The 19,549-nt window shown below is 58.4% G+C and overlaps 3 protein-coding genes across 3 annotated transcripts; all 3 read right to left on the reverse strand.

Annotated features, from left to right (window-relative positions):
* Nucleotides 1–1,287: 1,287 nt before the first annotated feature.
* On the reverse strand, nt 1,288–3,261 carry LMXM_30_1990 (hypothetical protein, unknown function; the record flags this gene model as incomplete). Its single annotated transcript, XM_003877669.1, has 1 exon — nt 1,288–3,261. One exon carries the CDS (start codon nt 3,259–3,261, stop codon nt 1,288–1,290), a length of 1,974 nt encoding a protein of 657 aa, XP_003877718.1.
* A 6,699-nt stretch (nt 3,262–9,960) lies between these two features.
* Nucleotides 9,961–11,868, reverse strand: LMXM_30_2000 (GP63-like protein, leishmanolysin-like protein; the record flags this gene model as incomplete). The annotated part of the gene is made up of 1 exon (XM_003877670.1): nt 9,961–11,868. The coding sequence occupies one exon, from the start codon at nt 11,866–11,868 to the stop codon at nt 9,961–9,963; it is 1,908 nt and encodes a 635-aa protein (XP_003877719.1).
* Nucleotides 11,869–14,308: 2,440 nt separating this feature from the next.
* LMXM_30_2010 (hypothetical protein, unknown function) lies at nt 14,309–16,129 on the reverse strand (the record flags this gene model as incomplete). Its single annotated transcript, XM_003877671.1, has 1 exon — nt 14,309–16,129. The coding sequence occupies one exon, from the start codon at nt 16,127–16,129 to the stop codon at nt 14,309–14,311; it is 1,821 nt and encodes a 606-aa protein (XP_003877720.1).
* Nucleotides 16,130–19,549: the final 3,420 nt, after the last annotated feature.

Below are 19,549 nucleotides of genomic sequence, written 5' to 3' on the forward strand. Positions count from 1 at the left end.
GGGAGGAAGGAGTGGAAGGAAAACGAGAACTCCGCGGAGCCACCGTGCTGCACATGCCTGCACGCGCAGAACCGCCGACACGGGACAACGAGGGCAGCGCTGGGCGGGACAACAGATGAGACGGAAACAAAGGACACAGGAGTCGAAGAGACAGCACGACGGCATCCGAAAGCGCAGTGCATGCGGACGAACAGGAAAAAAAAGGTGCAGAGGGAGTACACGTGTGTGTGTGTTGTGTGCATCGAACAACACACACCCACGCAACCAAGCAGCCGAGGCAAACAGAAGAGCAGAATGATGAGAAGAAATAGACCGGCTGCCTTTCGAGCCTCGAGCATGGCAACGAGTGCGGCAGACTAGCATTAGCGCTAAAAGGCTGAGAGTCGCACTCCACCAAAGAACAAAAACGTCGGCAACGACCAGGGGAGCATGAAAAAAAAAGGTGCAGTCGCTGAGCCCACCAACAAGAGCCCCAGGCTCATATGAACAGTATATCTGGTGTCGGCGGGATCATCCCCCCTCTCTTCCTCTCGCTGTATGTGTGACCCTCTCAGGTCGGCGCACGCAACATTGGCGTAAAGTCACCGGCAACGAAGACGTTTTGCCTGCCCGATGAATCGCGCGCGTGGGCCAGGCCGCCAGCAGATAAAGCGCCTGGCTCGTTCGACCTTCTGGGATGCTACCCTGAGCCTGATACACCACTGGTTCTCGTGGTCGGTGTAATTGAAGCCGCTGTGTTTGCACGGAGCTCTGGTCTCGCACTTAGAGGGATGGTGAACATGACCGCTGTCTTTCGTGTTCACCGTCTTCTCCGGCTCCTGCCCTCTCGGAACAGCCCGTGGCGTTGACTGGTGATCTCGAAGCTGGCGCTTCTGATGCGTCACAAGTGCTACGGGGCTTCGTGGCTTGCCGCCGCGCAGGCCCTGCGCCAGGGATGCATCGTGGACGGAGGTCGGTCACACCAGAAGTTCCGGGAGCCACACTTGGTGCGCCTGTCGCAAGGTCATCAACCTCACAGTCTCAACGCAGCTTTACCCGCTGTCGCTTCCGCGGTTAACGACACCTATGCTGAATCCAGACTGTAGCGCTGCTGGCGTCGACGGAAGTGAGACCATCGCCGAGGCAGAGATATGGCGCCGCACGGGCTCGCTGCACCCCGCAGCGTACTGCGCACAGTTCAGCTGTGGGAGCTGCACGAGCTCCTGCATCTGTTGCTCTTCCTCGTGCAGGATGTCGCTGAGACTTGCAGCCTTCGTGATGCCTAGAACGCGAGCGCTAGAGAGACTTTTACAAGCCATTCGTCTGTGTGGGGCCATCCGTGAGCACTTCTAGACTGTAGTATGACGCCTCTCCGTATTCGGCGGCAGCTCTTCGGCGCTGCAACTCGTCCTGTTGCGCTTTGCTCTCGCGAGCCTCAGCGTTGTAGAAGCCGTTCGCCACCACCTCCGCGCAACTGCGCGAAGGCACAGGCACGGAGCTGCCCCCGTACGTGGGGTTGTCGGGGCTTCTGCTTCGACTCGAATTTACCTCACGGGCTGGGCGACCGCCACCGCTGAGGCGACCACCTCCTTGAGAGACACCAAGCACGGCGGTGCCCGAGGACCAATCCACATGGACACCACCGCGGCCTCCAGCTTGTTGGGGGGTGCAAGGAATACTCAGGGATGACATAAACGACGCTGCCGATGCGGTCGCCGCGCCAGGGTGAACGACCTCCACAGCACAGTCGACAGGGTCACTCACAAGGCGACTGTACAGCTCGCGGGGATGGCTTGCATTAACTTCTACTGTCGGCACATCCCCAGCGGCAGTGGTTGCAAGAGGGGTGCGATAGCGATGTAGACCGCCGCGGCCGCCACGCCGACGCGCATTAGAACGGTGCGTCGCAGAGTTTGCTGTGCCCCAAGTGCTGCCAATGCGGCGGCCGCGGCCGGCCCCGCTCGTGGCACCGTTGGTGTAGTCCGCCCAGTCACTCGCACACTCAGTTTCGTCAATGATCTTACTGGCCTCAGCGCCATCCGTTAGCCTCACCGCAAGTGGAGGACCACGCAGAGCTTGAGGAAACTGATGCAGCTGCTCGCGGCGGTACACTCGGAGCAGCCGGTACAACTCCCCCTGCGGTGGCACATTGTGTATATGGTTCAACAGCGCCACCCCTTCCTTGGCGACAGGGAGGCGAAGGCGGGCTTCCAGCTGGGGCTGCGATGTTCTCTCAGTGCCGGAGACGGCATATCTGCGCACCGCCGGCGTGATAGCGGACTCTGCAATGGAACCGGTGTGGGATGAGGCAGACCTGGACGCGTCTGCGGCTTTTTGATGCCCACTCTGTCTTCGGCCGTTGAGCTCAACACACTCACCTGCGCCAACACTTTGGTCCTTCCCCAGTGTCGTGTGATGGCTGACCATACCGTTGGAGGTAAAGCACACCAAAGGTCGGAAAACGGCGTACTCGGGAGCGATGCTTGCAGGCCGGGGAGGTTGCGGCCGCTGCTGCGACTCCGTCGGCGGTGGCGGCAGATAGGTATCCAAGGGCGAGAAGCGGTACCCGGACGCCTGAGAGAAATCGGCCGAGACGCCGCCGTCCCCACTTTCCAAGACATCAAAGTCCCTGCTGTGCCTCTGCGGGGACAGTGCCAACGGGCGGCGCGCGCTGGAAGCAGAATGCGGAGCCCTAGTTCTGTTGACTCGGCGCCACAGCGTGGGGACCTGTGACTCACTACGGGGCAGCGTCGGTTCGCCAGTGGCGGGGCAGTCCCCGAACGTCGACTGCGGTGTATCCTCCAGTGACTCACCGGAGAAAAATGATAGCAGCATCTGGTGATACGAGGCCATCTGCGACTGCGACAGTACACGAGACGGAGTTGCTGACACAGCATCGTCACGAGGGGATTGCGGCCAGCCACTCAGAGACCTCTCGTGCCGCATACTGCTCGGACTCCTGTGATTTCCTGGACGGCTCATAGCACCGCCATCGACTTCTCCACGTGCGGGTGCACTGTGCCCTGAAAGAGCAGACGGGGCTGTGCTGAATGCACTCGCTATATCGGTATGCTTACATGTCTTGAAGGGCAATGACTGTACCGGCGATGCACTGCGTTGACGTGAGTGTGCGTTGGCGGTAATGTTGCTGTTCGTACTATCAACCACCAATCCATCCTCACCGCCCTTTGGAGGCTCTTGCAATTGTGGAGCGCCACTTGTAGACGAGAGAGACGGGGGGTAGTGGCGACGTGTGGGCTGCGTTGCATTTCCTTCGCTCATCGTCGTCAGCACAGGCAGCCGCCACGGAGCTGCGGCTGTACAGCATGAACTCTGAGTGACTTCCAAAGGGTCCTCTTCCTCGCACTGGAGCGCATCTGCACGCCTCGCTCGCCGTGTGGAGACGCTATCATGAGTTGCTGTGTGCGACGCTCTAGTGGCAACTCGTGATGAGATTGCAGCGGCCGCCTCTCCCGCTTCCAGAACGCGATCAGAGTGCAGGCTTGCACAACGCACATTACGCACGGACATGAGCGATGTCGAGCGGCGAGCTTGACGGCGGAGGGCGTCTTGGGACGTAGTGAGCTGGACTCCCTGAGAAGAGATCAAAATGATGATGTCTGCGTGGGGGCCTTCGACGTCGCCCGGTTGGGCAGTGGGGCCCGTTCCTTCACTGAGCGCCACCGCACGAGCGCCCCTCACCACCGATTGTGCTGTGTCGGGTATCGTGGTGCTTGAAGGAGCACCAGCTGGCGCCATCCTGGGGCTTTGGCCGGAGCGCATCGACCTCAATGACACACTTCCTGTTCGCTCTCGGTGGGTCTGCGGTGATACGAGGGACGAGCTGTCCAGGGCGCGACCTCTGTGACCTCCGCATCGCACTTCAATACCATTTGTTGTGGTAAAACTTTGCGGTGCCAGGCTAGAATAGCGCGGTAGCGAAGTGAAGAGGGTGCGGTGAAGATGCTGGCGTCCCTCTTGAGCGTTGGAGGGTGTGCCTAATTCGGTGTGCCGCGGCATTGTGGGAAGACGGTTGGTACTGGAGCTCCCTTGACGGCCGCGCTCGCGCCGAGCACGGCGGTGTAAGTTCATGAGTCGACGGTTCCCTCTTGGCTCTTGAAGCTCACTCGAGTGCAGGCTGCGTTCTGGTCCAAGAGTGACACTACCCTCTCCATTCTCAGCGCCACCAGAGGCCGTGACGACTACTTCAGAGCTCGGAAAACTGGGCCGACGCTGCGGAGAGAACGCTGGCACATGGGCCTCGAGCTCACCGAGCTGCACAACTACAGGCACCCGGTCAGATACCAAGCATCGCTGCTGAAGCTGAGGGCCATTCTCGCCGCTAACCTGGTTGCCCGAGAGCTCCAAGGACACCACCGTTGAGGCGGAGCGGTTCGACTCGCTTGGCTGAACGCTGCCAATGTGCCGCAACGATGATGGCTCTGCTGCGGGCGTGGGGGCGGGCGGACGCGCTGGTGAGTGCACCTGCGATGGCGCTTGCCGCGGCTGCAAAGGCTCACGCGTGCTATTCGACAAGGGGGGTGAGGTGGGTGCTTCCGGAAGAGTTCGCCTGGCACGAGCCATGCACCCGCCAACGGTTGCATCAGTGACGGCACACTCTGGCGTAAGCAAGTGGGGGAAGACGGGCATCGCAGCTTTTGGCGTTCAGCCCAGATATGGCTGAGTGGAGGGGCATATAACCTGTACAGTCATGAAACGACAGATCTGCTTGCCTTCTCTCTCTTGCGCTCCCTTTGAAGAGCAAGCAGTTGTTCAAGCAACTGTGTTACAACGTGCAACAGGGATGTAGACAGTCCTTGTTTTGGGGAGAGGCAAGCACAGGAGAGCACACTAGACGCCAACACAGAGGGAGAAAGAGGAGAAAAAAATGAGGACGGAAAGGAGAAGCGGACACATAAAAGAACCGAGTCACACACACACACACACACGTCGACTAAACCGCTGCTAAAGAAAGGCGACCGCGAGACTGAGGGAAAGAACGAGGCAGTCACGAGAGGAATTCGAGAAGAGAAACAGGGAGGGTAATGATGCTGTACGCGTCGATAAAAGGAAAACAAGGTCGAGGCAAGAGAAGTTGAACACAAACCAGACCAAAAATGAAGCCACGACACGCTCCGTCACTTTTTGTGTGTGAGGTGCGGGCGCACAAAGAGACTCTACTGCACAGACGTCGCGTACAGAGGAAAGGCAACAGTGTTGCAAACCCGCGCACCTGACAGGCTAGTCCCACCAAGTGTATCGATGTGGGTGATAAGACGACCGATATGAACAAGGCGGAGCGTCAAGGGCAACGCCGTATGGAAACAGGAGCAAAGGAGGGAAGGACGTAAGGGTATACAGTAGCATGGAAGAGGCGAGAGACGGGTGAGTCGCTCCTGTGCCCCCTGATGCGCATCACATTCACACCATCGGCATACTAAGACGGAGATCCTGTTTCGCCACAAAGCAGCTGGATACTATGGACGGCGGCTGCAGTATGGGCACCCCGGCTGCATGCACTTGGGTTGCAGCCTATCCTGTGCGTGTGTGTGGGTTTCCGTGCTACCTTTGTCAATGCATGCGTAAGCAGCGCCGTTGTTAGAGTGGCGCAAGGATCGTGATCCGTATGGTAGACAGGTTATCAAGGAAGAGTGAGAGTCACTGGGAAATAGAAAGCGAGGAAAACCAAGAGAGAAAGCGTACAACTTGGGTGCGCGCAGCTCCTCAAGAGCAGGAGTGAGAACATAATCAAAAGAGAAGGTTGATATCAGGCAAGCCGCGCTCCCTTCTCTGACTCAATGAAGAATGGAAGGCCGAGGTAAGAGAATCCAATCATCGAATGCTGCGAAGACCCGCAGAGCACGTCATGTGCATGGCCCACGAGCTTGGCGGCGCAAGTACGAGGCGCTTGCAGTGCTGAGAAGAGCAAAGAGGGACAATGCACTACCCTCCTACGCAGAGTCGTTGGCTGCTTACGATCCAGCAGTTCTCCATCACGGCTACATACACATACTCACTTGGTGTGTGCACCACTTGGATCGACCCTGGGCTCACAGTTACTAAAGGAATCTTGAGGTACTCCTGGAAGAGGCCCGCCACAATGCTGCCGTCCTTCTTCCATACAATCCCAACCTTGCAGAGGCATCGCACACCCGTCGTGAGTGCGGCCTCCTTGTTGGCGTTGAAGGTTTGGATAACAACCGTGCTCAAGAGCTCTACCGTGACGTCCAGGCACTTCTGCAGCATATTCGGGAGCACAGTGTTGCGGATTTCGGTGATCAAAGTGTCTCCATGGCCACGGAGTTAGTGAAGCAAACGCTGAGGATGAAGCTGCGCACTGCCGGGACCGTGGGTGCGGCGCTGCCACACTCAATCATACCGGTAGATATGGGGGGGGGCAACTGCGGGGAGTCGACCGGTGCGGGAGCGGCGCAGGCTGGCGTGCACCCCGGCCTGTTCGCGGATCCCTAAGCACTACCTAGCGGATCTTGGGGATGATCAAAGCCGTGTACTCGATGACGTTGCAGCTTTTGCTCGCCACCAAGGAGGAGTGGATCACCTTACCCACTACCTCAGCCTTCCGTGACGCAAAACTCAGGCTCACGGTGCCCACAGTCATGTGAGTCACCTCTTCTATGATGCAGCCGTCTGCCATGAAGCCGTGCTCCTTGAGGTGCGAGATGGGATATGGGACACCAATGCAGTTGAACTCCTCGTCGAAGGAGAAGGCGTAGCGGACGGGCTCCATACGCTTCATTTCCAGAAACACCGAGGTGAGCGACACAGCAGCCGCGACGAAGCCCTTTATACTGGTGCCGTCACGCCCGCAGACCTTGTCATCCTTCATCGTGAACAGGTTTGCATCCTGCTTGTGTCTGTTGATGGGCACCACATCTGTGTGCCCAGGGAGCACAATGCCGCCCTGCATCTCGCCGTTGGCTCCTTTTAGAGTGGCCCAGATATGTGCCTTGTCTTTCCTGTGGCCGTGCGCAAGAACACCGTCGATACCCTTGCCCTTGGGGTAGGCCTCCGCGTTGCGGATGAGGTCCACATTCGACTTGGTTGGGCACGTCGTGTCGAGGCTGGTGGGCTTCCAAAGCCATGACTTCGAATCGCTGGGGTGGTGGGCTGTTTCAATGGTAAAAATAAGGGGCGGCGTGCGGCTGGCGCTGGGCAGGGCGCGTTGGTGCCCGCGCTGCGGCCGGGGTTGGGGTATGGCTTCCGCGGCCCGCGTCGGTTTTTGGTGGCCGCCCCGTGGCGGGGCGAGGCGGAAGAAGACGAGCGCGCCACAAATCTCGTGGCGCGCGGAGTGGGCGAAGATGGCCTTCCTTTGATGCAGCGGAATGTGGCAAACAAAGCTGGGAAAAAACATTGGGAAGTAATAATCGCTTCCCAAACAAAAAACTGCATCGAGTTCAACGGCTATACGGCAGCTTCGCTTTCCGGCAGGGAGCAGGAAGCACAGCGCGGTTTGGTAGTATTCGCTGCGTCTTCAGACTTCCCCCTTGGCCAAGCTATGCGGGCTAACGGGGTTGCCGCCTCCGCCCTCCAGAGCGCAGATGGCGGCAAATACGCGTTGGAGCAACAAGTCACAGAAGGGAAAGACGAGAAGGAAGAGGGAGGCGAGGAGCCCAGCAGCAGATGGAAGAGAGAACAAAAAATAGACCAAAAACAGGAAGGCCTCCGTGCAGAGGTGTGAACGCAAAAGACTGAGTGCCGGCGGTTTACGTCAGCAACAACACACCTAGAAGACCTCAGGCAGTGGCGACGAACTCGAAAATAGGGGAAAAGAGTCGAGTCCGCGACCCTAGCGCCGCTGCTGACGTTGCGATGCGCCTCGACGTACTAGTAGCCCTGCACGACGGTGGCAGGCGCATGGAAGCGGCGTGACACGATGCTGTAGGTGTTGCTGAGCAGGATGCCGGGGTTTCAGAGCTTTAGTTAGTGTTGATATAGGCCTGCGTGCTGCAGCCGAACTGCACCTTTGCTTTTTCGGCCACCTTGGCAGTGCTGATGACTGGCGTGTAGCCAGTGCCGCGAAGGTCTTTGAAGGGGATCGTGTTGTGCGCCGAGAAGGTTTTGGTGCTGAAGCGGCGCGCGTGCCGCACCTTGTGTGTGAGGACGCGCACGGTCTACGGGTAGGCGGTGATGTCCTTTGGCGACACGTTGGGGATGCCAACGTAGGGGCGGCCGTTGCTGAAGTACTTGGAAGGTTGTCGTCCAGGCGATGGCGTTACGAGAATCGGGGCCGCGGAGAAGTAGAGAATGAAATCTGCCTCTGCGATCCTGATGATGGTGTGCGAGGTGGCGATGGGGATCTGGCCTCAAAGCGAGGCGGTGGCAATGAGGGGAGAGGGCCGATGACGAGATGTTGCCGTTGACGCGCTGCATGTTGAGTGTGGGGGAGCGGACGTGCAAAGTGGAGGTTCGCGATGGGGTGGTGAAAGTGGAGGCGGGTTGTGAGCGTTGTGGGCCACATCCCTAGAGAGGCTGCCGCAGAGAGGTGCGCCGTTGTCTTTGGGTTCCGGCACCATATCGGCGTGGATTAACCAGGGTCTCCCCCCTGCACTTGGGAAGGATGGTACATGTGGGGCACATGCAGTCAGTGACAGATGAGGGAGTGCAGCGGGCGGATGAGTTTATTCGCCGGTGCGCTGGGGTGGGCTCTTGCAGCCAAACACAACGGTGAGTGTGTGTGTAACGTGGGGCCGCAGTCAGCGTGGCGGAAGGAAAGCTTCACGTCAAGGTAATGTTCGACTGAGGGAGGGGCCTCGGGTATAGGGTGCTGCTACAGGGGTTCGTGACTTAGGGACGACATTTAGGAAAGAATATCAGGTGACGGAAGCCGGGTACTGTGCCACATGACGGGCTCCTTCACATCAGCGGAGTAGTACAAGCACACACACACACATATATATATATATGTCGCGCTGACTTGAGGCTGATGAGCACGGGAGAGACGTTTGTTAGCACAGTGGTGGCGAAGAGATACTTATGGAGGGAGTGAGTGACGGGGTCTCGTGTCGGCTTGCAGGGGCAGGGGGTGACGCCTTCGAGTCGGCCAGCAATCGCCTGAGCACGCCTAAGTGTTGATAAGAGAGAGGGGCTGCAAAACGGCCGCACAACTCACCCACCCACCCACACCCACACCCACCCACACCCACACCCACCCACACCCACACCCACACCCACACACACCCACAACGGAGGAGGAGGGGGAGGGGAAAAAAGAAAAGGGTACCATCAACGCAGAAAGAATAGAGGCTAAGCGAGGGGGAGGGGAGGGGGGGGAGAGGGAGAGCTGCTGCTGGTACTGACCAATATGTACATTGCTGAGACCACCAAGAACAAATATGTTGCAGGGCTTGGTGATACGCGTGTGAGGGGGCTTCCCGGAATCAACAATAGACAAAGCATAGTAAAGTAGTGGTTATGTCTTCTGCACCTCGTCGCGTATGCGTGTGTTGGTACTGCTGCTGCTGCTGCTGCCGTTGTTGGCGGCAGGTGACATCGAGTACGACTCACGCAAGACGGCCGCAGTGCTTGTCGCACAGAGGCAGCCGAACCTGCGCGTGAGTAAGAATGGCAAACGGAGCGAAGAGTGCGCGCGGGTGGAGGGGGAGAGAGTTTATGTACTTGCTTTGTGAAGGGTTGCGCTGCCATGCACTCCTTCTCTCTCTGAGTTTCCCCCCGCCTGACATGCGCCGTTTCCGTTCTGCTCTGCCCCACACACGTCACATGTGACGGGAGAAAGGAAAGGTGCGCGAGACGACAATGGTGGATGGGTGAGCACGTGTCGGTGCTTCGCCTTCCATATACCTGCCAAGGATATATATCTATATATACATACATTACCGTACACGTATGCGAGGCAGTCGTGGAAGGCCCACGCACGGGAGCAGTAGAAAGTGGTCAAAGAAGAGGATGGGCAGTAGACGCGTATAGCTGCATGGTGCCCGTCTCCGCCACACCGCCTTCTACTTAGCAGATGCACGCACCGAGCAGCACAGCGACAGCGACAAGGCCGCTAACGACCAATCCATGGGTGGAAGCTGTAGCCGCGCTTGGTGACACTGTTGTGGTGGTGGCGGCCGCTTCCACTTCCGCGAAGGCGACCGGGTTCGCGTAGCACACATCGTCGTAGGGCGGACAGGCAATAAACCCGCCCTCCACGAACACGTTGGGGCTACTCACTGCCGGCTGCACCGTCACCCCAGTGCCACCGGCGCCGCACGAAAGCCAGCTGTTCGCGCCAATCACGAGCACCTCATAGGTGCGAGATGCGCTGCTGCAGTGTACCTTGGCACAGACGGCACCAGGCTGAGTGAGCGTGAACTTCACCAGCAGATTGTCTGCGTCGAAGCAGCGCGCGCTGTCACCAGTGATGCTGCCCGGCATCGCACCTAGCGAGCCGCCACTGCACGCGGTGTTGGAGAGGGGCTGTATCACGGGGCAGTAGTCGCTGTGCGACAGAGAGCCACCGAGGGTCGGTTGATCAGGGAAGTACTGGGCATACCTTGGCAGAGCCGAGGAGTAGGTAGTGAGGGCGCACCGACCAATGCTCAACCGGTCCGCCGTGCAGCTGCGCACCGAGGAGCTGAGGCTGTCGCAGAACACCGTAGGGGTGTTGGAGGCGCCGTCCGTCAAGCACGGCACTGTGAAGAGCTTACCCCCTGCGGTGGCGCCGAGGGCAACAGGCTCCGCCTTACGGAAGTCGACTTTATAGAAGCCCATATCCTCCAGGGCAGCGAGCGACAAGGCGCTGTAGCGCGCCAGACTGAGCACAGGCGCCATAAGTTCATCCTTCGCGGCGCGGCGCTTCCAGTGAGAAAGAGATGTGCCCGGCTCGCCTTGATCCTCCAGCTCGGCGCCATAAAACACCTCTGTGTCAGAGATGCCGTACATGGCCTTGGCAGCCGCGCGCACAGCCGATGAGTTCAGCACCGGTACGTTCCTTTTTCCACGCAGAGACGGGACGATGGCAAACATGCCGCGTGCCTTGAAGATGCTTGAGGTGAAGCCGAGCGCGTGCAGCAGTTCATGGGCGGCGACGCGGCGAAGACTATTCGTGCTGCCAGACGGGTTGCCTCCGTAACGGTCAATTTGCTCCTGCGTTTCCCCTACCGAGGTCGGCAGGTAGCGCGGGTTGAAGTACATCGCCCCCACAGCTGGGCGACTCGTGATTGTGGCCGTGTTGGGGTAATACTGGCAAGCAAGAGCCCACGCCATGAAGCTCTTCGGAGTAGATGTCGGACCCGCTGCCACGTAGACGATAAAATCTGCGTCCGGCACACCCGTTGTCCGGTGCGCTGTCGGGACGGTGAAGGAGCCGCAGTATGACCCCGGCATGGAGTTCACGACGATGGAGGTGCTGGCTGCCAGCCGACGCACCTTCAGTCGCTGCGCGTGCATGCTGACTGCCTGGGGTAGTATAGAGTTGATCAGCACGGCCCTTTTCGCATCCGTCAAGAGATCAGCGTTGCTGGTGCACGGCACCAGGGAGCCGCTGGAATCGGGGCGCATCTGACCAATGGCCGTGCAGTATTTCGATTCGTCCTCCAGATCGGGCACGAAGACAGCAATGCGGATGGGGGCCCACTCCGAGTCCTCTCTGTCGCTGCTGATTGTGACGGTGGCCTGTGGCTCGACGGCACGCTGTTCGGCGGTGGCTGAGCCATTCCATCGCTTGAGGTCCGTTTCGACCTGATAGCGCAGGCCGTTGCCGGTGTTGCGCAGCGCTGTGTATGAGAGAGGGGCGTCACCTTGCTTGTGGACGATCTGGCTGTGCCCGCACGAGGACGGGGCCGCGACTGTCGTGAAAGCTGCGTAAATGAGGAGAGCACTCAGCCACAACGCGATACGCCACAGCGCGGCGGGCACGTGCGACATCTCGCCTACTGCTTGCGAAGGATGGCTCGCTTCGATAAGTGGCGACTCCGGCGAGTAACTTGCTCCGGGCGAGGGAGGCGGAGCGAGAGAGGGAGAGCGAGAGGGGGCGGGTGGACACTGCAAGGAAAAAAAAACGAAGGAAGTCGAACACCGGCGAAAAGGAAAAGCCGGCGGAGATGATAAGAGAGGGGGAGGGGCGCTGAGGGGGGAGGGGGAGGCAGTCGTGTCGTGCGAGATGTCGGCGTCTTTGTCGGTGCTTGGAACGTCTGCAAGGAACGGAGCACACACACACACACAGAAGGAAGAAGAAAAGGGAAGCGAGAACCTAGTTAGGTTCCGTGTTGTGTGGGTGCGGCTCAGAGACACACCTTCACAGCCCCTACAACGAAGAAAGCAGCCGCGTTATACATAAAGGTGTTCCTGCTTCGGAGGGAGAGAGGGAGAGGGAGGGGAGGGGAGGGGGCGCACTGAAGCCTGCGTCCAGAAGCACACAAACGCGCCAGGATACACACGCCACGGAAGAGAGGAGGCGGAAAGTAAGCTTCTACAGACTACCGGTCGGTGTACCACAGTGACTGTCTGCTCACGTGTGCATAGGAGGCACAAAAGACAATGGAGGAGGAGGGGGGAGTGGGGCGTGTATGGCGCAGAGGGGCCAGAGAGAGAGCCAAGCGGGTGTTGTTCAATTTCAAGAAAGAAAACAAAGGCGGAAAACAAACGTGCGAAGAAGTAATAAGATGGGGGAGGGAGGACTGCAGGAGATGGCGTCCAAGAGGCTTTCCGCTGGTGCGTATACCTCGAGGAGCGAGAGGAGGGGGAGGGGGGGGGAGGGGCAAGACGAGGGCAGGAGAAAGGGGTAGCGGGTCTTCGCCGTTTTCTTTTTTTGAAGGGTGGCCAATTGGGTAGACTTCCACCAAGGAGAGGAGAAACACACACACACACAGGCACACAAACAACGGCGAACAGGAGGGGTGAGGGGGGGGCAGGAGGAGAAAGGAAATGGACGAACAGACAAGCAAAAGTCAGCTTGCCTCGGTAAACAGTCACGTAAGCGGAGTGAGCGGGAAGAGGGAGTGCACGTGTGCGTGCGTGGGGGGAGGGGGGCAAGCGTTCAAAAAACAGCGAGCGCAGATGATGACGATGATGCCGATGTATGATAACGATGGCGGCACAAGACGAACACCAGTGTGTTGCGGTGCGTATCCTGTCAAGAGATGGAGTAGAAATACTCACATGAAGGAGACAACGTCGCAAGACTGCTAGAGAACAGTGTCCTGGGGTGACGTGTGCTAGCTGTGAGCACATACGGCGAGATGGGGCCGTGCCGTTACCGTACACATATATGTTATTTGTACGAGTAAGCGTGTAGCAAGGTTGTAGGGGATCAGAGAAGAGGGAAGAGGAGCGACGAAATGGGCAACGTGCGAGTAATAATAATTCGAAGAAAAACAAAAAAAACGGTGAGTCGAAGGCCTGCCGAGCAACTCGGCACATCGATTCTTGTCGAACAGGTCCCAGCATTTTGGATCGACTTATGCATCCATGACCCGCACGCCATTCGAAAGGCGTCCGAGAGCACGCGCAGCACATCACCTTGCCATTTGTTGTCTGACGAGGCTTTGTTGGCAAAAAAAAGGCGCCGCACACCACTCAGTCCTTGTCACCTCTGGTGGTGCTGCTTCTCCCTTTCCCTCTTCCTTACACACTCGGTGAGCAAAGTGAAGAGGCCGCAGTGCAGTATTCGAGCTGCACTGCCGTTATTCTGTTGTGCTGTCGTGCTGTTTAACGTTCCCTACTCTCCATCACCACATGACTGAACAGTTCATTGGGTAGATACAAAACACATCCGGATGGAGAAGCTGGAAGGTTTGCGGAGAAACACATAACGCGCATGCGTTCAAACAAAAAAGAAAATGTAGCTAAACCACTTCACACGCACAAGCACAAAGTATCAAGCAGTACAGGCGCACAACCCAGATTTCTACAAAAGGAAATCACGCGGGTGGGAAGGAGGACGCACACGTCGAGGCGGCAGCATGATCTACAAGCGCGCACGTCGCGTGAACGACAAGGACACCGACCCATGGAGAAGATCACAACAACTACGCTACGGAGATACAACACGCATGTGAGTCACGGTGGTACAGAAGAAGAGCAAAAGATGGCGTTGCACGTGTTACTGACACACCCCTACCCTGCCCGATTCAGCGCAGATTCACACGACATAGATGATCCCCAGTGAAGGGGGGAGGGGGAGGGGTGGTGGTGGAGGTGGAGGCGTAGGTGGATCGTTCCCAGAAGACGAGGATCTGATGCATATGGCGAGATTCTCCTCCTCTTCCTCCTGCGTCTCCGCCGCTCTCTCTATCTCTGGCGCGTATACACTGTGGATGGATGGGGGGGGCGATGCATCCATTATTGCGTCGTCGTGAACGCGCTGTCACATGGCGCAGATAAACACCAGGCAGATGAGCAGGACAAACCCAGAGACGAAGGCCACCACGGCCTTGTTGGTTTCCTCATCGATCGGTACCGCAAACAGTGGATACTCCTCTTCCCTTGCCAGCTCCCTCAACGGCTTCACCATAGGAGGCATCGCCTTCACCTTGTGGCGCCAGAGCTCTGGCGTACGCGGCGTTGCTTGCGAGAGCAACGCCTCGCGGGAGTCCTGGCGCTGAATGCCGGCAGTGCTGACCGTGCTCTTGTTGCTTCCGGTGTGAGGGTTGCTCCAGTTGTCGCGGCTTCGGCAGCCGTCAAAGCCACCGACTGGCGAGGAGTGCGGGAGAATGGGGGTGGGCACTGGTGGTAACAGAGCATTACGCGACCATGACCGGCGTTCAACTCCGTGCGGGAGAGCGAAGTGACTGTAAGGCGAACTGTGTCCAGTGCTGTTTGGTGAAGTGTGATCCTCCAATCTCGTGACTTCTAGGCACCTCAACGACGACAACGTTGGCGAACCGGCACCGCGTGGTCTACCGTTTTTGCCCGTTCCTCCTCCTTCCCTCACGACCCGACCGTCGATGATGGTAACGTGAGCTGTGGGCGGCGCTTGTGTGGCTGGATTTTCGTCCGTAGAGAAGTGTTGCTCTAGGTGGACATGTAGCTGTGTGTTCCAGAGGTGTCCGTCCACCTGCGCCGGGCTTTGAGGATGAGAGGAGGAGGCGCTCGAGGACTCCTTGGTAAAGAAGGTATTTACCACCTCCGTCTGGCTGGCCGCGCCGCTGGAGGGGTGGCTGTGTTGGCTTCGAGGGTTATGGATTACCGCTATGGTGTCCCCACCAGGGGCGTTACTCTCGGCTGGCGTAATCGCGTCTGTGCTGGGAGAGGACGATGAGGCTGCTGTAGTTCTGTGACAGCCACCATGGCAGGCCTGCAGGCATTCGAGGCGCGGAGATACTTGCGAGCCCTCCGACGCCGGTGCTCCCTTCCGGTTCGCAGGCCCGACCATATTCCCCTCGCTTGTCTGACTGTTGCACATGTGTTTTACAGTGGTGTTGTTGCCATCTGTATTGTGGCTTTCATGCGTGCCCACAGACCGCTGCCAAGCGGAAAGGTGCGAGCGCCAGTCCAGGAGATCCTCAAGCGTCTTTACATTGCCGGCTGGCGACGGCAGAGATCGGTGTGCGTGCGCCTGCGAGTCGCTCCTGTGGTCTTCGCCACCAACGCTGTGGGAGCCTGTTATTGCCACGCCTGACTCCGCTGTCCTCGCCGCAGCACCGGATGAGGCGGGTCGCTCTGAGGTGGTCTCTGCCTCTGTGTTGGGTGCAACCTCCTCTTTCCCGCCTTGCGAATCCGCAGAGTTTGGGGCTAGTCGGCGCTTCGGTGTGGAGAGGTGCGGCTCGACTGAAGGCGACTGCTCATATGCGTACCTCTCTGCTGTCGCTCCGGTGGACGGTGAAATTAGGTTGCGTCCAGTGCGACTCGTGCAGCTCTCCAGCCCATCCAGGTTCTCTGCCCGGCTCACCATGAGGCTGCTGTAGAACGACGCGTCGTGTGAGGATATGATGGAGGAGGAGCGCGCCGCGGCCGGGTCGCCGCATAGGAGGGGCGGGGCATCGGTGTCGTTGGCTTCAGCGGCGTTGGACACCGACGACTGCGAGAGTTGCACCGCCTCACAGAGGGATCTCGAGAGTGGGTCTGGCCTCTGCAACTCCACCTGCAGCGGTGAGAGCGGGGCTGCAGCTACGGTTGGCGCATCTACACCGCTGGCCACATTCGTTGCCGAATGCGAGCTCGCGCTCTCTTGGTTGATGCACTCCATACTACAAGAAAGAAAAACAAACAGACGGTAGGATTGCTACTGCTTCGGAGCGTGAGAGTAGGACGCGACTTGCCGTGGTCGGAGCGAAGCGTTGCAGTGTCGACAGAGAGTACTTCGTAGCACAAGCCCGCACACACAGGCCCAGGTGCAGTTGCCAGCGAGGAAGATAGGCAAGATAGATGGCGGAATAACGTAAAAGACAGGAGCACACGGGCGTATTTCATAAAGAAGCAGGCGAGACGTTGAGCTAGAGAATTCACGGGACACCAGATCCCAAGAAGGTAGGAGGAGGGGGAGAGGGGGAAGAAGCGAAGAGCCCGGAAGAAAAACGTTAAAGCGGAAGCGCGTGCAGCGCGGACCCACACGAGAAGAGATTTGCAGCTGAAACGCCCACCGACAGCTAAACGGGGGAAAAACACAAGGGAAGCACCCACAGAGCCCTACACACACACACACAATAGTTGATCGTCGAAGAGAGAGAGGGGAGGAGGAGGGTGAGGGGAGGGAAACCGCTGGGTGACGGTGCAGTACGTTAATAAAAATATGGGCTACAATCGCGGGAGCGAAATATTCCGTCGATTATGGAAGCTTGCCAGCTCCGAGGGGAACAGAGGAGTCGTTATACGGTCTAGAAAACTAAAGAAAACCGCGCCAAAATGAGAGAGAGGAGGGGGAGAAGCCACGAACAGCTAGACAAGCAGTGGGACGCGAGGCGATACGAAAAAAAAGGGAAACAGAGAGAGAGAGAGTACACCGCTCACGCTGGTTTCGGCAGTCTTTTTGTGCTAGTTCTCCTCTGTACCCCCTTTTGTGTTGTGCTGTTGTTGTTTTTCTTCTCTGGCTCTCTGGGCTGTTCACCCCACCTGCGAGGTTGTTTGTGAGCAACCCCCGCAGCGGCAGAGCGATGAATAGGAGAGAAGAAAACCAACTGGAACAGAGAGGTGAGGTGGGTGGGTGGGTGTATGATGTGTGCTTGCGTGTGCGAGTGGATGGTGATGGTGGTGGTGGGGGAGCCGACAAAAGAACAAAACAACAAGAACAAAAAAAAGATGCGGTGCGTGTGGGGAAGGCCGACGAGCTTTTTAACTCACCCGTGACACATGGTCAGTGGAAGTACACCACACTTGTCGGGAAAAAAAGAGAGAGAGGGGGGAGGGGGGGGGGACGCTGGGACACACCTGCCCACCACCCATACGTCAACACCGATACCAAAAAAAAAGAAAATGGAATGACACAACTGAGTCAGGCAAGAGGAACAGCAAGAGCAACCGAAAAATAAAGCAGATGCTAGGGTGAAGGGTGGAGGGGGGAGGCGGGAGATGCCAGTGCCTGCGGATGTATGCGCGTCAGCAACCGCTTCGCAGCAACACAAGGTATGGGCGCCCCCCTGCCAAAACGACAAACAAAAGAGACGGGAAAAATGATGCAAAAATGGCCGGGGTTAAAGAGAGCAGGCACATGCACCCACACAGGGGAGGGGGAGGGGGCAGAGAACGCCGCGCACACCGTGAGTGAGCGGGAGTCAAGCAGTGATCCAAGACGTGCAGTCAAGCCCACCCACACCCCACACACAGGAGGGTATTACGGGGAAGTGAGGGGAAGTATGCGTATGCGCGTCCGTGTACGTGAATGGACACCTCCAAAGATGCTAGTGCACCTGCTCCGTTCGACGTGCATGGAAAGTGGGGATGCAGTCACAAAGTGATGGCAAGACGAGAGGCACAGTGGCCGACGAGGAGGAGGAGAGTAGGAAGCAGAGATAAAGTCTATCGGAGGGCGTAGAGGAGGACATGGGCCTCGCATGGGTGTCATCGGTAGCGGAAAATGCCGCTAGAGACGAAGGGGAAGCGCTCTGGCGGCGTAACGGGTATCACACACTACACTTTATTCTCTGTGTGTGTGTGCAGGGGGGTGTCGGGCTCGTAAGAGCACACCAGAGCGACCACACTTTCCCTCGCCAAGTTTTCTCATGACTCGGACATGAGCTGCGACGTTATTTGGGTTTCGTTGTGCAGTTCAGGATCCTGCGCATACGTAGAGCATGGTGAAAAATGTGCCGTAGACAGGGAGCGCTGTCAGCCCACTGTCGCTCACTCTCCTCCGCACCTGCTCTCTCTCTCCTGCGCCAGCAAGTGATGGCGCACCGGCCCCTGCGGAGGTTTTTCCGTTTTTTGGTTTCCGTTTCGTGTCTGTGTGGATCCTTTGCTCGCCTGCCTCGGGATATGCAAATGCTGCACGACCCGAGGGAGCGAGGGAGGGAGGGACGACGGAGGCCCCCTTCTTGCATTCCTTTGTCCACTGCGAACGATAACTCCATTCCACACGTCAATGCGCCTTCCAGGCCACACCCCTCCCTCGTCGCCGCCACTGCCCGTGCCCTCACAGCAAGTCCCGCCACTCCCACCCCTTCATGCCTCCACCCGGTGCGACAGGAGACTGGAAGGGCGGCTGACTGCGCACTCTCGTCCGTGCACAGGCACGGGCCGATGCGCGCATGCATGCTCGTGTATGGAGCACGCACTCTGCTCCTGCCGTTATGGGCCTCGGTGCAAGCAGAGTGATCGCGCACACACCGCCCGCAGAAGTCGGAGCGATGGAGACGAATGCGCCGACTCGCTCGATGGCCTCCGTACAACTCTCTCTCTCTCTGTCCTTCTCTCTTACGCGCTGGCGAGGGAAGGGCGGCAGGTGACGCCGGCCATCTCTCTTTCTCTCTCTCACATCACCCGCCTCGCAGATGCCAGAGTCTGTACCACAACGCACGCAGCGAGACACACCAAAAGAAACAGACACCATCTCCAGTAGAGCGGTGAGCGGCAGCGCTTTCTCACCTCGACACACGAGCGTGTGGCGTGTGAAGGGCAGAGGTAGAATGATAGGAGCATCCGTTACATAGACGCGTACACTGGCGCATGCATATCTACGCAAGAAACTAAAGAGGAAATACCCAGCCCGACCTCTGCGGATTGTGGCCTCGGCCGTTTGTTGCCGCTCTGCTGCAGTGTCAACACCCCGAGCAGTTATCCATGTGTGCGCACTACCACCACATCCAAGCAGGGGAGAGGCGCGCAGAAAAACAAAAGAAACGCTCGCGCTGCGGCTCAAAAAACAGAAGAGGGGGCGCGCCATGGCCTGATGCGACAAGGGCGGGAAGAGACCCAAATACGAGGCGAGCGAAGGGGCACACACGACCATCTCGCTGGGCGGCATCCGGCAACATGGGAAAGCAGCCGAGATGGGGTGTAAGGGGGCAAAGAGCAGAAGACAAGGAAGGAGAACACAGCAAGAGAAAGTATGCAGACATCCTCTCCCACGCCAGAGCAGTCGAGCACGCGCTCACCCCAGTCCGCGCCTCGTCGGCCCGCCTTGCACCCCCACCCCCTTCCCCATCCCTCCTCTGCCCCATCACGCCCGGGTGCC

This window comes from Leishmania mexicana, chromosome 30 (genome assembly GCF_000234665.1).
Source record: "Leishmania mexicana MHOM/GT/2001/U1103 complete genome, chromosome 30".
Taxonomy (NCBI): Eukaryota; Euglenozoa; class Kinetoplastea; order Trypanosomatida; family Trypanosomatidae; genus Leishmania; species Leishmania mexicana.